The sequence below is a fragment of the Strix uralensis genome, chromosome 19 (genome assembly GCF_047716275.1).
Source record: "Strix uralensis isolate ZFMK-TIS-50842 chromosome 19, bStrUra1, whole genome shotgun sequence".
Lineage (NCBI taxonomy): Eukaryota > Metazoa > Chordata > Aves > Strigiformes > Strigidae > Strix > Strix uralensis.
In genome coordinates, this window is record NC_133990.1 from 11,996,453 (window position 1) to 12,009,735 (window position 13,283).

General features: G+C 37.6%; 1 protein-coding gene across 1 annotated transcript in view; it reads left to right on the top strand.

Annotated features, from left to right (window-relative positions):
* The first annotated feature begins 413 nt into the window (after positions 1-413).
* ANKFN1 (ankyrin repeat and fibronectin type III domain containing 1) overlaps positions 414-13,283 on the top strand; it is a 62,939-nt gene continuing 50,069 nt past the window's right edge. The window contains exons 1-3 of the mRNA XM_074889223.1: positions 414-599; positions 7,866-8,076; positions 12,617-12,811. Coding sequence (XP_074745324.1) covers positions 414-599; positions 7,866-8,076; positions 12,617-12,811 — 592 coding nt within the window. The remainder of the gene's footprint in view (positions 600-7,865; positions 8,077-12,616; positions 12,812-13,283) is intronic.

The window sequence follows — 13,283 nt, forward strand, 5'->3', positions numbered from 1 at the left end:
GATTACATACATGTTGTCCAAATTGTATAGTAACATTTACATTTGGGGGTAATTTTTTCTGACACCTGTGTTACCAGAACTCACTCTGTCAAAAGGCCATTCCCTTCATTAAATGAAACCCCTTCTCCTTATACAAATTAGCAAATAGTTCTGAAGTGGTCTGTTTCATTTTTCCATCCTTAATTCTCCTTCCCCATAGATATCCATGGGACTAATTCCATAAAGAGCAATTTGCCATTGAAAAAGCCCAAAAACGTGCTTCTGAGTGTTCAAAACCTGTCTGTGTGAAAGTGATTTTTGCCATAGAAGTCTTGCAATGCGCATCTCAATGATACAGTTCTGATCAATGATGCTAGTGTAGCAAAAACTTGTTAAACAGCTGTTGTTTTTCTTCTAGAAACTACTAGCTGAAAATGACACAGCAAATGCATAACTTAAGTCTCCTCCAGACTAAAAAGAACAGCGTGCCATCCTCTCCAAATGCTGCAAAGCGGTTATATCGGAACCTGTCAGAGAAGCTTAAGGGGAGTCATACGTCCTTCGATGAAGCATATTTCAGAGCTCGATCTGACCGGCTCAGTCTCCGTAAGACCTCAATGGTAATTACTTGATATTTATCAAATTGCCAATTTACTGTCCTATTAATCTCCTTATTCAATTTGCTTTTAATCTGTACAATTTTCATCATCTCACTTTGTTCCCTGACCGACGCTGTACGTTCTTCCCAGACATACCACTTATGGTTCTGTGTCAAAATAAAGTCTGACCTTCTTGAAGGCTAAAGAAAAGCTACCTTACTCAAGTGATGATGCTTTATTTTAGCAGTAAGGTCTTAACTTGGCATTAATGTGACAAAATGTAGATTAAATATATACACAGAAGTATTTCTCTTACAAGAAATAATGAAGAAAAAGTATTTTGAGAAAACTGAAGATGACTGTAATAGAAGTTCCCATTTTTCCAAACAACAGAGTAAGTGGAACTTACATGCTGTGACAGAAAAATGCAAGGTTGTTCACAGACTGTGGTGTGATGGTCACTAGATAAGACCATGGGAAAAGGAGATCACCCAAGAAGCAGTCTGGCCTGGGTGCCCTACCCCAGTTGCAGAACACAGCCAAGCACTCTGGTGCCAGTATAGGAAAGCATATAAGCACCTGCTGGATTTACCACTCACAAGTGCTCCTATTTATGCCAGTGCTGGTGAAGTTACACAACCTCCAGCAGATACATTTTGAAACATGGACTGTGTCCTTGAAATGATAGCACAGTGTAAGTTCAGTGCAGAACAGAATCTTTTATATTTGCTGGAGGAAGATGAACCTACTGTTGATACTGCCAAAACAAAATAATTTCCCCTTTTCCATAAGTAGGAAGAACTGACACATCCTTCAACTTCTTCTCTGAGTTATTTCAAAGAGTTCCTCTCCACTTCTGAAGAGCCATGACTTATAACAGTGTCTGTGAATATGCCCGGAGACACCTCTTGGAACCATTACTCTGCTGCACTAAAGCAGATGCTTAGCTCAGTGCAGGTCTAAACTCTGAATATGGCTGGGCCAGATAATAAAAATATCACATTTTGTCAGAATAAAAAGCACACTCTAGACTCCTTTAACACACACAAATCTTTGTTATGTATGAGAAAATTCATATGAATCAATGCCAAAATTGAAAATAATTGTAAAGGCAATTCAATGATCCTATCTGCTAGGATCACTCCTTTCTGGAAGTCAGAGGACCCATGCATGCTCCAAGGAAGAGCTAAGCTGAAACGTAGCTCTAGTGCATTGGAAAGTCAAGAGACTGTTGTGTCTCTCCTGTGAAGAAAGACTATGATCTGAAGATAGCAGGGGATCATGGCTCCTTCCTCTCAGCTCTGCCAGAGCCAATAGATTTTGTTTTACAGGAGAAGCCTGAAACTCAAACACGGCTTCATAGCTGAACAGCCTTTGCACAGGAGCCAACAGCTGTGCTTTGAGGCAGTGGGCTTCCAGATGCTTTCATTTTGTAGGGAACATTTGAGTTTGGGCCTCTAAGTATAAACTGTGGGAAAAGATTCTTTAGACGAATTTTTAGTCACTATCTTTTCTTGCCTTTTTCTTTTCAATTGCAAGCTTGTGTGTGACTAAGCGAGTGAAAGAGAGGAGGCTAAGCTAGTGCTGGGGACCATGCCAGAGCAGACTGACATGTAGACTGAATGAATGCCAGTCTGTTAGCATATATTCTGACCAGTGTTTCTCTAAATATACACTTAAAATTACATATTCCTTCAAATATGGGGTCTTCTGTCATACTTAACTAATGAGAAGAGAAATTGCGAATGAGCATAGCCCAAAAATTGAGGAGCAGTGTACTGCTTCTGAGGCTCAAGTCCTCTGCTGTCCATAGAACTAATTACTTACAAACTCACTTCTCTCCCTTTTCAGTCCAGATCTGTCAGGCGGTGGGTGTGCCCATTCAATCAGTAATTGTGATTAGGAGACTCGATTTTACATTGTGATTTGGATGGGGGTTTAACGGGATGTAGACTTACTTGTCCTAACTTTGTTTCCCCCAACCCACTACGCTGTCATGGGACTGATGTAGCTTTTGTCACTGCTGACCCACAGCAAGCACAGGTACCTCTAGGTATTATCAGTCGGGGGGCTGAGCTGGTGTCCACAACAGTCAGTGAACAGACTCCCACTGAACTCAAAAGGCTTTGGTTCCCATTCTATCTGTTCTGCCTGTTGTTTTCATAGTTTTCCCTAGAAATAAATAGCAATGAAACCATCAGTGAAGGGATGGAAATATTCCAGGTCAAGTTGCTAGCTGATGTATTTTCTAATCATTGAATTTCTGTGCTACAGAGCTAAGTCAATGACTAAAATCATGTCTCCAGACAAGTGAACAACACTTGTTAGAATTTGTTTTCTTTCAGCTTTGGCTAGGGAAGAGTTTTCTTTCCATTCTCTCTTGCTGTGCAACACTTTCCATTCAGTAAATTGTTGTCTTGCTGCAGACATAGCAATGTCCTAAAATAGCTTTATTCTTGAACTCCTGTTTATCAAAACAAGTCTTTGCAGAAACTACTTTAACATTTTTTCCAACTCCAGTAGCACATAGTGGACTTTTTCAGTAAAACCTAGAGCAAATATCTTGAAAGGGGCACTTCATTTTAATTAAGCTACATAAGATTGCATTTCTAAACACTCCAGCACTGAATCACTTACTGGAACATGGTTATTACTTACTGCAAAGCAATACTGTGGTCCTTTTCAGTTTATACATTTGTGCATCAGAGTAACACCTAAATAAATTAATCACATAGCACAGCTGTCTAGCTAATGATTGGAGGCTGCAGGACTGAGTCAATGAAAAAGCAATGTAAAAACTGCCCCTAAACTTTACCTGATCACTTGTAAATGTGATTCAGTTTCTCTTTGAATTCAATGGTTTTGCCTTTTCAGAGCAGAAGAAAGTTATCTAGTAAATGTAAATGAAGGCAGAAATTAGAAGGCTCTTGTTAGTATTTGTGACAATACCAGTTGGACTAAAATTGAACATGTGAGTCTAAAGATACTATGTCTTACCCCTCTTTGAATTTCTTACCCTCGGGCTGCAGATGTCTGAATAATGCTGCAATACTAGAGAGTCTTTTACACAGAATATGATCAACTTTTTGCAGAAAACTGTCTAATCTTCAAATATCTTTGAAGATATGCTGACGATATTTTCAAATACTCTGTTTTCTGTGTGAAAGCAAATAGTTGGGGAAAAGTTGGTCAGGTGTGTAGAATGTTTTTCTGGACTTGGAGAGCTGGGCTCGATGCAGGCTTCCAGATGGGACAATTTACTAGCATGACTGAAAATGTGGTAGATATTTTGCTGTCTCACCAGGATATTTTTTCACTGAAATAGATATAGCATGGTTAGATGCACACTGCTATGTGGATGAGGGATGCATACATGCCCATATCACAGTTCCCATGTTTTTATACTCTTTGAAGTTAGGAGACTTGCCAACATATTTCAGCCTATTGCTTGTGTCTGAATTGTTCATTTGGAAAAACTGATATTTGCAATTTGGTCTCATAATTGTTTGGATTGGATGAAGTAGCTTGTAAAATTCATGATCTGTTTCTTGTTTAAATCGGTGTAACTTTTTCAAACAGATTTCTAATGAAATAAAGAAATAGAATTTTTTTTTAAATTTTTTCCCATTCAGTGAAACATTCTTGCCAACAGATTAGCTGTCAAGAGCGTTTATGAGGAATTAACTTAAGCATGTGCTTAGAGTCTGTTTAGCAATTTACTTAAGGCCAAAATTTCACAAATACTTTGGATATTTCATTTGGCAAGCAAAAGTCCAAAGATGCCTTTTCAAAGGCATCTAAACAGGTCTAAATCTTGATAAATTAATCCAAAAATAACAATTCAAATCAAAGTTTTAAAAAGAGTTCTACCATAATCATTCAGGTAGGTAGAATCTGTTGTTAAAGTGTGCATGTATATATTTGAAAAGGGCCAAATGCTTTTGTCAGCCACATCATTGGGTTAATTTCAGCCGTAATGCTGAAGTTAGCCATCTTTTTTTTATTATGTAACAGGGATTTTTTGTTTTTATATAACACAAGAAATTCCTGTGATGTATGACAAGATTTATTGAGTTTCACACAAAATTGGAATTAAAGCCAAATAATGGTATTGAGCACTTAGGGTAGCACTCTACAAATGCTAACTCATTTAATTTTTATGCACATACATAAAAGCAATTAAAAGAGAATGACTATTCTGATTTCAAAAAAGGGGGAAACGATATATGTACCCAGGGCCACAGAAGTGGAAATGTAAACTGAGAAATACCTGGTTTGCTGTCCTAAGTGAGCACCACAAGCCTGTCATTGAGTGATATCATCAGCTGTACCTTTTTGTTCTGCTCTCAGATTGTTAGCTGGTGTTTCCTAAAAGAACTTAACTAAAAATGGAAACTAATGTAGTCATTCAGTTCAACCAATTCCCTTCGTAGTAAGCTCTTTATGAATTTGCTGTTAAATAAGTAGATTTCCCTAGCTGTGACCAGTTACAAGAGTAATATGATTTTGCTTGTTTTCTGATTGGATCAAAAGCAGACGCTTCTGAAGCATAATTACCCTTTATTTCCATAAACAACAGTATAAAGGAAGTTCCAAAATCAGTAGAAAACCAATTTGAAATGGGTGTGAACTGTGATGAAATTAATGCTTTTTAGAATGTTGATATATATTTTTGAAGAATTGGTGAATGTATTTTGCATTTCTAATAATTTATATGCAAAAGCAGTCTGTCAGTTCACAGTTCTGCATTCATAATAACGAACTTTCAAAGAGCAAAGGAGCACAGCTTTTTTTTTTTTCCTCTTTAGGTGGAACATCAATGATCTATTTATATGAATTCTGAGTACATAGCACAGTGACATACAGCTGTTAAATGCATATCTTTGACTTGAGTGGGAGTTGGTGACATATAGCACATATCAGAATCATACCATTAATATAAATATTTTGTAATTATAATAAAAATTAATTAAAATTCTTTTAATTTCTAGCCAGAGCCCTTCATCCCTTCAGGGTAGGGGCAAAATGCCAGAATAAGAGTAAGATCTCTGATTTCAGGATGATAAGGTGTTATATAAGCAACACAGCAGATGTGTGGAGCTACTGGAATTAAAAGAAACATTGCTGCATTGCAGTAAAAATTTCTGTCATTTTTACCTTATAATAAGAGAAATATGTGCTGGCCTCTTTTCTAAAATTTGTTGGAGATGTGCCCTCTCTAATGACAGTATATATCCTTAAAGGCAATTTTTTGCCTTGAACAGTGGGGTAGATAAAGAATGATAAATATTGCTGCTTGCCATTCAACTTTTTCTGAGATTTTTTCTCTTACACCTAACACTGAAGTATGATCTAAGAATTTGATAATGAAATTAAATCTGAATCTTACAATCTAGAGAAGAATCTGAAAACAGGAATTTGACACAGACTCATTTTGATGAAGCACTTGTTTAAGTAGTGTCTTTTGTTCTGCATAGAAATCTACAGAAAAAATATTTCTCCAGCGTGAGTTATTTTCTGTACTTAGATGTCTAAAGGGTAGATTCTCAAGTCGGCACTACTCTCCTAGATTTGCATAGTTCATCTCACTCTTAGGTAGTCGTCTCATGTAAGTATCTCATTTGACTATATTGATAATTTTGGGTAAGGATCATCTTATGTACATCTGTCTTCTTGTTCTGCTGATCCCTAATATTCAGCATAGGTGGGATCCATATTAAAATTTTAAGATAACATCATCTTTGCCATTGCTTAGTGTGGTACCAATACTTCACATACAAAATGGTAGACCAGATCTCTGTCAGGTCTGAGAATTTCTGAAGACACTTTTAACTTCAAGCTCAACTGAAAAAAAAAATGTAGAACTGATCAAATTCCAAGCTGTGGACTCTGGTTTTCAGAACTGCTTGTAAACCATTAGTTTATGCATTTTAGGAGGAGACAAAAGATATTCCAGCAGATCAGTGCTCTGTCAGAAAGAGTTGCTTCACTGAGAGCAAAACTTGGACAGGTATATGCCAAATAAAACTGCATCAATTTAAAAAAGAAAATGAAGTTTTAATGTGGCTGAAATGTTAATTTCTAATCACAGAAGACGGTTTCAATTCAATATTTCATATCATAAAGAATACGTTATTATATAAGAATTTTCTCTGTGTTTCCTCCATGTGGGTTTCAGGGCACGGGAAGTTAGTTTACATCATCTATCTGGATCGCTTGCTCTCTTAGGTATGCATTTCTTTAGTATGCCAGTTGGCACAATATGTCTACGTATATCTCAGTTCCTTTATGTGACCACATGCTGAGCTCTCCTTGCTTAGCTGGGCCTCTTGCTTCTACTAATTCATTCTTAAGAGGAAAAAAACCTATTGGGTAATTATGGCAATAGGACACTGGGAGAGAATTTAAAGAATCTTGGCAAATAACATGTCATTACTGTAGGCTCCAGAAGGATGTTCTCATAACAGAAACCTGCAGGCCATGCTACTCTCCTGCACCTGCTTCTCCTCAGCTCAATTAAGAAACTATATGTCTCTTTGTATTATAACATTCTTTTACCTCCTTGACATTGGTAAGGAAAAGGTTCAGTGGTTCTCCCTGCTTGAGAGTTTTTGGTTTTGGCTGCTTGTGTTCTCTGCTGTTCAGACACGTCACTTTCTGGACATGCATGCTAGACAGTCAATTTTTTCAGTCTCACTTTTACTTCTTTATTTAAGGACTATATGTTTCAAAGCTTCTTCTAGTTACAAGTTAAATGCAAAAATGTGTGCATCTAGAAATGACTGAAGTGTTGGAGTGAACAGCTATTACTAGCTCACACTGGAGCTGTGAAGTTTTTTTGCTCCAGAATTATCTTGTTTGATTTGGATTTTGATCACCTGAGTTTGTAGATTTTTACTTTAAATTTTGAGTTTGAAAAACTCAGTAGTCCAATACTCTGCCAAAATCATAGTCTTTCACCCAGTTGCACACTGAAAACATATAATATTGCTCATATAGTTTGATTACAGGACAGATGTCTAAATAAGTATGGGTTTGCTTTGTATGGGTTTGAATCTCACTTGAATCTTCCCACAGACCTGAAGCAAGTTCAAGCACACACAAGTCCAGAGGCAGACCAAGCTCAGTTTTGCTGCAAACAATTTCCATGTTTCTAGCTGAACCTAAGCTGGGGCTGGAGAATCAATATTTTATAGCAATCTCACAAAACACAAATTTTCTCAACGTATTTTTAAAACACTGACATTTGAATAGTTTTACTGAATTTCTGTTTTTATTGATACACAGAATTTCCAGTGCAATGAAGCTATGTTTGAGGCCGTAGAACAGCAAGATCTGGATGCTGTTCAGATTCTTCTTTATCAATACACACTGGAGGAACTGGACCTGAACACACCAAACAGTGAGGGACTAACCCCTTTGGATATTGCCATTCTGACAAACAACATCCCTATTGCTAGGACCCTTCTACATGTTGGAGCAAAGGAAAGCCCACACTGTAAGTAAAGAACACGAACTGACTTAGATAATTGTCTGTAGGAGATTAGGCTTGCTGTTGTTTTGGAAAATTAATTACATTACACAAAAATTGCTTGTTTTATCATAATGAAGATTATACCAACAATAGTACCACACTGCTGGAGGACATTTGCAGCAATATCTGCTTGTTGAATGCATGCTCAGTAGATCTTTTTGGTTCTCTATGTCAGATACACCAACTGATGAATCAGGTTGAGCTTCTAATGTGATTAACACTGGGGCAGCTGAGTTAATATCAGTATTGAGAAAAAAAATCTTTCAAAACATGGAAACGAACTGAGTGATTCAAAGATCATGGTCTGAAATATGGAGTTTGTCATCAAAATTGAAGGGACGATGGGTTGTCTAGACTTTGGTTTATTTTGATTATCCTTTTGATTTTGGCTATGCTGCCTTCAGGAAACAGGTTGTGTTGAAATCTATTATTTCCATTACCCACAGACTCCTCACTCCTGGTCTTCAAATGGCCTAAAATCCCACTTAAATGAGAATTTCAAAGTTCTACAGAACCAGAAAAAATCTAAACACAAAACAGGCTTCTAACTTTACTGGAATACCAATATTGCTTATAACTACATATTGTAGTTATAAAACTCCTTTGTATTCCTTCATGGGCATTTTTATGCACAATTTGTGGGTTGGAGGGTGACTTACCAACCCAATTAATCAACCGTACACCATGACACAAACTCTGACGCCTTACTTGTGTCTAAAAATACACCAATGTATGCGAATTTGTTTTAAACTGTCAATGCCTATATTTAGGACATTCCCAGCAAGGCTATAATGAGACTGTGTTTGAGGGGTTCGGCCACTGCAGACTCTGCCATTAATTTGAAGTTAGTTAAATTAACAACATTTAGTGCTGGCATGTCAATCTCGGTGCTCCAGGAAATTGCACCTTGAGGCTACTAACATTGCCAGTTTTTTCACTGGAGAGTGTGTGTGCATGTGCGTGTGTGTGTTGAGTTTTTTTGCCAGACCCTCAGTGTTGGTACACCTTTATTGCTTTTCTATGTCCACAGCACTTATATTATCATTTATTCTGGCCTCCTTTAACCTTCCCTGGAGATTTTTGCATAGTGTAGCTGCTCAGTGAAAAGAGTTTTTTAGTTTTATATTTATTTGTTTATTTTTCTGTCATGGTTCATGACTGAGGCTTTAAAAAAAAGTGTGACAGCATTTAGAGTACATGATTGACTGCTGAAGCAACATTCATTAACCATGACAAATCTAGAGGAAAACACAGTCTTGAGTGTTCTAAACAGCAGTAAAAAAGACTAAACTAATTTTTCATTGACCTCATCTGTAAATAAATGCAGTCTGATGGCGAGCAGGGGCAATCATAAATTAGTATTCATTTCCTGTAATTAATGCAAACATGCCTATGAACACAGAGAATATGAATATATAACCACCTCATTTCCATTTCAAAATATACCCACCAAATTTCCACTTCACTTATCTTGATTTTTAGTTTTTCTGATTGAAATAATGGATGAAGCATTCTCAATAAAAAGCAAATGATTGTTTGGTTTGGGTTTTTTTACCTTAAGGGTTTACATTTGCTACTTGAGAGCAAAATACAAAAAAGTTATTTTCAGCAGTCAAAACAAAGGTTCACAGCATCTTTGTATGTGGCTTCATTCTTGTGGAACTGATAGCAGTCACTTTCTATTTTCTCTAGTCTTTCTGCTTTGCTTTCTGTACTTAACCAACCCTGTTAGAATGAAATCCATTCTGTTTCTATGATCTCAGGGCTGCAAGAACATGCTCCAGCAGACAGTGGGAGCATTTTCTTTTCTCTATGATGGGCAGTTGAACAAGGCTTCCCCAGGCTGAGTGGGAGGGGAGAGGATATCAAGGTAAAATTCTGACTCACCCCAATTTTGAGACAGGACACAAGCATCTCTTAATCTGATTGGAAGTGTACAGGGCAGATGCACAGATCTGGGAGACTGCAAGGTAGAGGAATTCCCTGTTCCAAGTGCACACCAAAAGCTTCCTACAGAGAAGACTCTTGCTCTTCCACTATATGAACCGTAGTGATCCAGCTGAAATCTCAATACAGTCCCTAACCTAATGCTGTAGAAAAGAGGATCTGGAGGACAGATAGCTTCCATCTGTACCACCTGGATTTCTGCCTGGAATAGGAACAACAGCAGATAAAGCAACAGAAAGTAAAACTATGATCTTCATTTCCACATGGAGCTCAGACTGTATAAATCCTTACAGGAACCAAGCATCTCTTAAAAACAAAGAAAGATCAGAGAGTACAGCATTTAAAATATTCATTTAGTTGGGGAGGAAGCAAAGTCCACTGTGTTATCTTTTCAGTTACTCTTATTCATCATATACTTCATTGTTTGGCTTGGCTTGTTCATGTGAACTCAAATAAAAATAAGATTAAATTGTCCAGTGGCTGATTGGACACATTTCCAAGGCCTGACAACTGTGGATCAGAATCTTGATTAAACAGATAGAGCCAGATCCTCAGTGAGAACTTGAACCAATGCCAAGTTTCAATCACCTGAAGTTCTGGCACATAAAATCTCCTTCCTCAGTCCTGTTGTGCTATCAGATGTGTTGCATGCTTATGGTAGGCATGGATCCAGGCAACCATATCGCCTTTGGCCTCCCAGTAAACAGGCAGTTCTGAGGATACCAGCAGATTCCAGTAAGCCTGGCCATATGTCTCTGATGTCCATATGAAGAATGATCAAACTTCAAGAAGGATGGCTTCAAGCCAGCTTCTGAAAGCAAAGTTGGGGGTTTTTTCCAGTCTTTTTTTGAGACACACATTCTTCAAAAACAATCTTTTGGATGTCAGAGGTGTTGAGTAATTCTTTGCTCTCCTCCTGTGGCTTTAGAGATCCCATGGCACTTTTCACATCAGTACATAGGGTTATTCTTAGACTCTGATAAACTTCGACTGTGATATTGTTATGAGAGACAGAGGGCAAAAGTTAAAATGAGAGGTTCAGACTGGATAAAACAAACACCTTTTTCACCATAAGGACAGTAAAGCAGTGGAACAGGTTGCCTAGAGTCGCTGTAAAGCCTCCATCCTGGGAAGTTTTCAAGACCAGACTGGGTAATGCCATCAGTAACTTGGTCTGACCTCATAGCTGATCCTGTTTGGAACAAGAAGGTTGGACTAGAGAAGGTCCTTTCCAATTGGATTTGTCCCATAATCCTATGATTCCAGTTTAGGAATAACACATTCATATGCGCAGACATCTTCCCTCATGTGGTTTTTTGATGTCAAAAACCTGTCAGAGTCTTGGTCCTTTATATGGTACAGTTTGATGTTTTCAGAAATGTCCACTGCTCGTGGCTTATCAAGTGAATGATTGGTGCATCCTGTGCAAGAGTCAAAACCTTAGGGAAACCAAGAGCCTGGCTGTCCTTACATAGCAACTCCCCATCATTGCTAAGAGTAGCTGCTTGTGCTAGGGCAGCGTTTTCGGTAAATAGGGGCCTTTTAAATTAAGGCTATCTCAGAGCTCTTTCGCAAAAATACAAGACACCAGAGAAAAGTTATTTTCTGTGATTTCAGAATTCCTTCTCCTGTACACTATTCCCTGCATATTGAACATCAGATCAGTGGTTGCATTTGCTTTCAGATTAAACACCTTTACAAGTCCTATTTTCTAAACTGCAAATAATTTGAACAATTTGAGGCTAAGAGCATTTCTGATTCACCACATTTCATTGTATAATCAAGGGGCTTAGGGTAGTCTTGTGGACTTGGGCTAAAATCAAACCTACTTCAGTTTGTAACCTATGCAATCTTCATTTTTACCTTTATGTAGCACGCAGTAGTTCATACAGGCGATCTGAACTGCTAAACGTCAAATTAAAGTTTTTCTGAGTACTGGAGAAAACCAAAATGTCCATGTGTCAAGCTGCTCACTATCTGTCCAGTCTGTCAGAGGACTAATTATATAGTACATGGGCAAAACTGTGGCACAAAGAAAACCTGGAAAGAGATGCATTCTATACCAGCCATGGCCCTCAGGCACAAAACTCTCACTTTTAAATTTGCCAATTAGATGTCTCTTCGCCTGTAGAGATTTATATATTGTATGTGTTTATTACAATTTTCTATTTTTCTATGAAAGGTTATGATATTATGGCAAAGTAGGGGTTTCATAGAAACCAAATGCTTTATTATTTTAGTTTGGTTTTAATATTCCATTAATTTAAAACATATACGCAATTTCAGTCTAATTAAGACATTTTTAAGCATATGAGAAACATTGGAAGACATAATCTGATCAATTTATTCATGTTGTTAATCCCATTCAAGTGGCCAGATCCTTAAGTGGTATAAATCGGCACTTGCTGACAAGATAACTACTGGAAGGCAGTATTTAGTGATGTCTGATATAAGGTCAAGGATTTGACCTTACCTGTGTTACACTGGAATGCGTAAGGCCAGAATTTTGTCATATAGGTCCACCAAGCAATTACTTACTTTTCCCTTTTCTTGGTAGTTGTTAACATGGAAAGCAGGTCAGTGCATCTGAGTACATTGGTCCAGGAAGCACAGCAGCGAGTTACTGAATTGTCTGCACAAGTGATGAATGAAGGCCTGGATACAGACAACGCAGAAAAAGAGAAGCAGCTAAAAGCATGGGAATGGAGATACAGGCTATACAAGCGCATGAAGTCAGGCTACGAGCATGCTAGTAAGTAGAAGAAAGTAGTTGCAAAATTCAAGACAAGCACTGCTGTGAAGCAGATGAATGTTACAGTGGGAAAACTGAGGCATACAACTACATGGCCTTTCTAAGAATGAGAAGTGAATTGATGTTAGAGCAATAGAGGACCAAATATCTAAGAGCAACAATCACATAGCTCCTTTAGGAGTTAATGAGACCTCCAGACTCTTGGTTCAGGATCTAATGATTCTGTCCTGCTTATTTCTCTTTACATTTACTCCTGGATCTCAATTAATGTGCTCAGAGTTTAAACCAGGATGATTAGAAAAGAATATATAAATAGGGAGGAAGAGGGACTGGGGACATTGGCCTTTCTTCTGTTGTAATTTGATATTTATAAAAAAAATAATTATTCTGTTTTAGAAGAATGGAGTTCTAAACATTTGTTTGGAATTTTATTGTATACATAAAAGTTGTGAAAATTTAATCTTAATTTTGG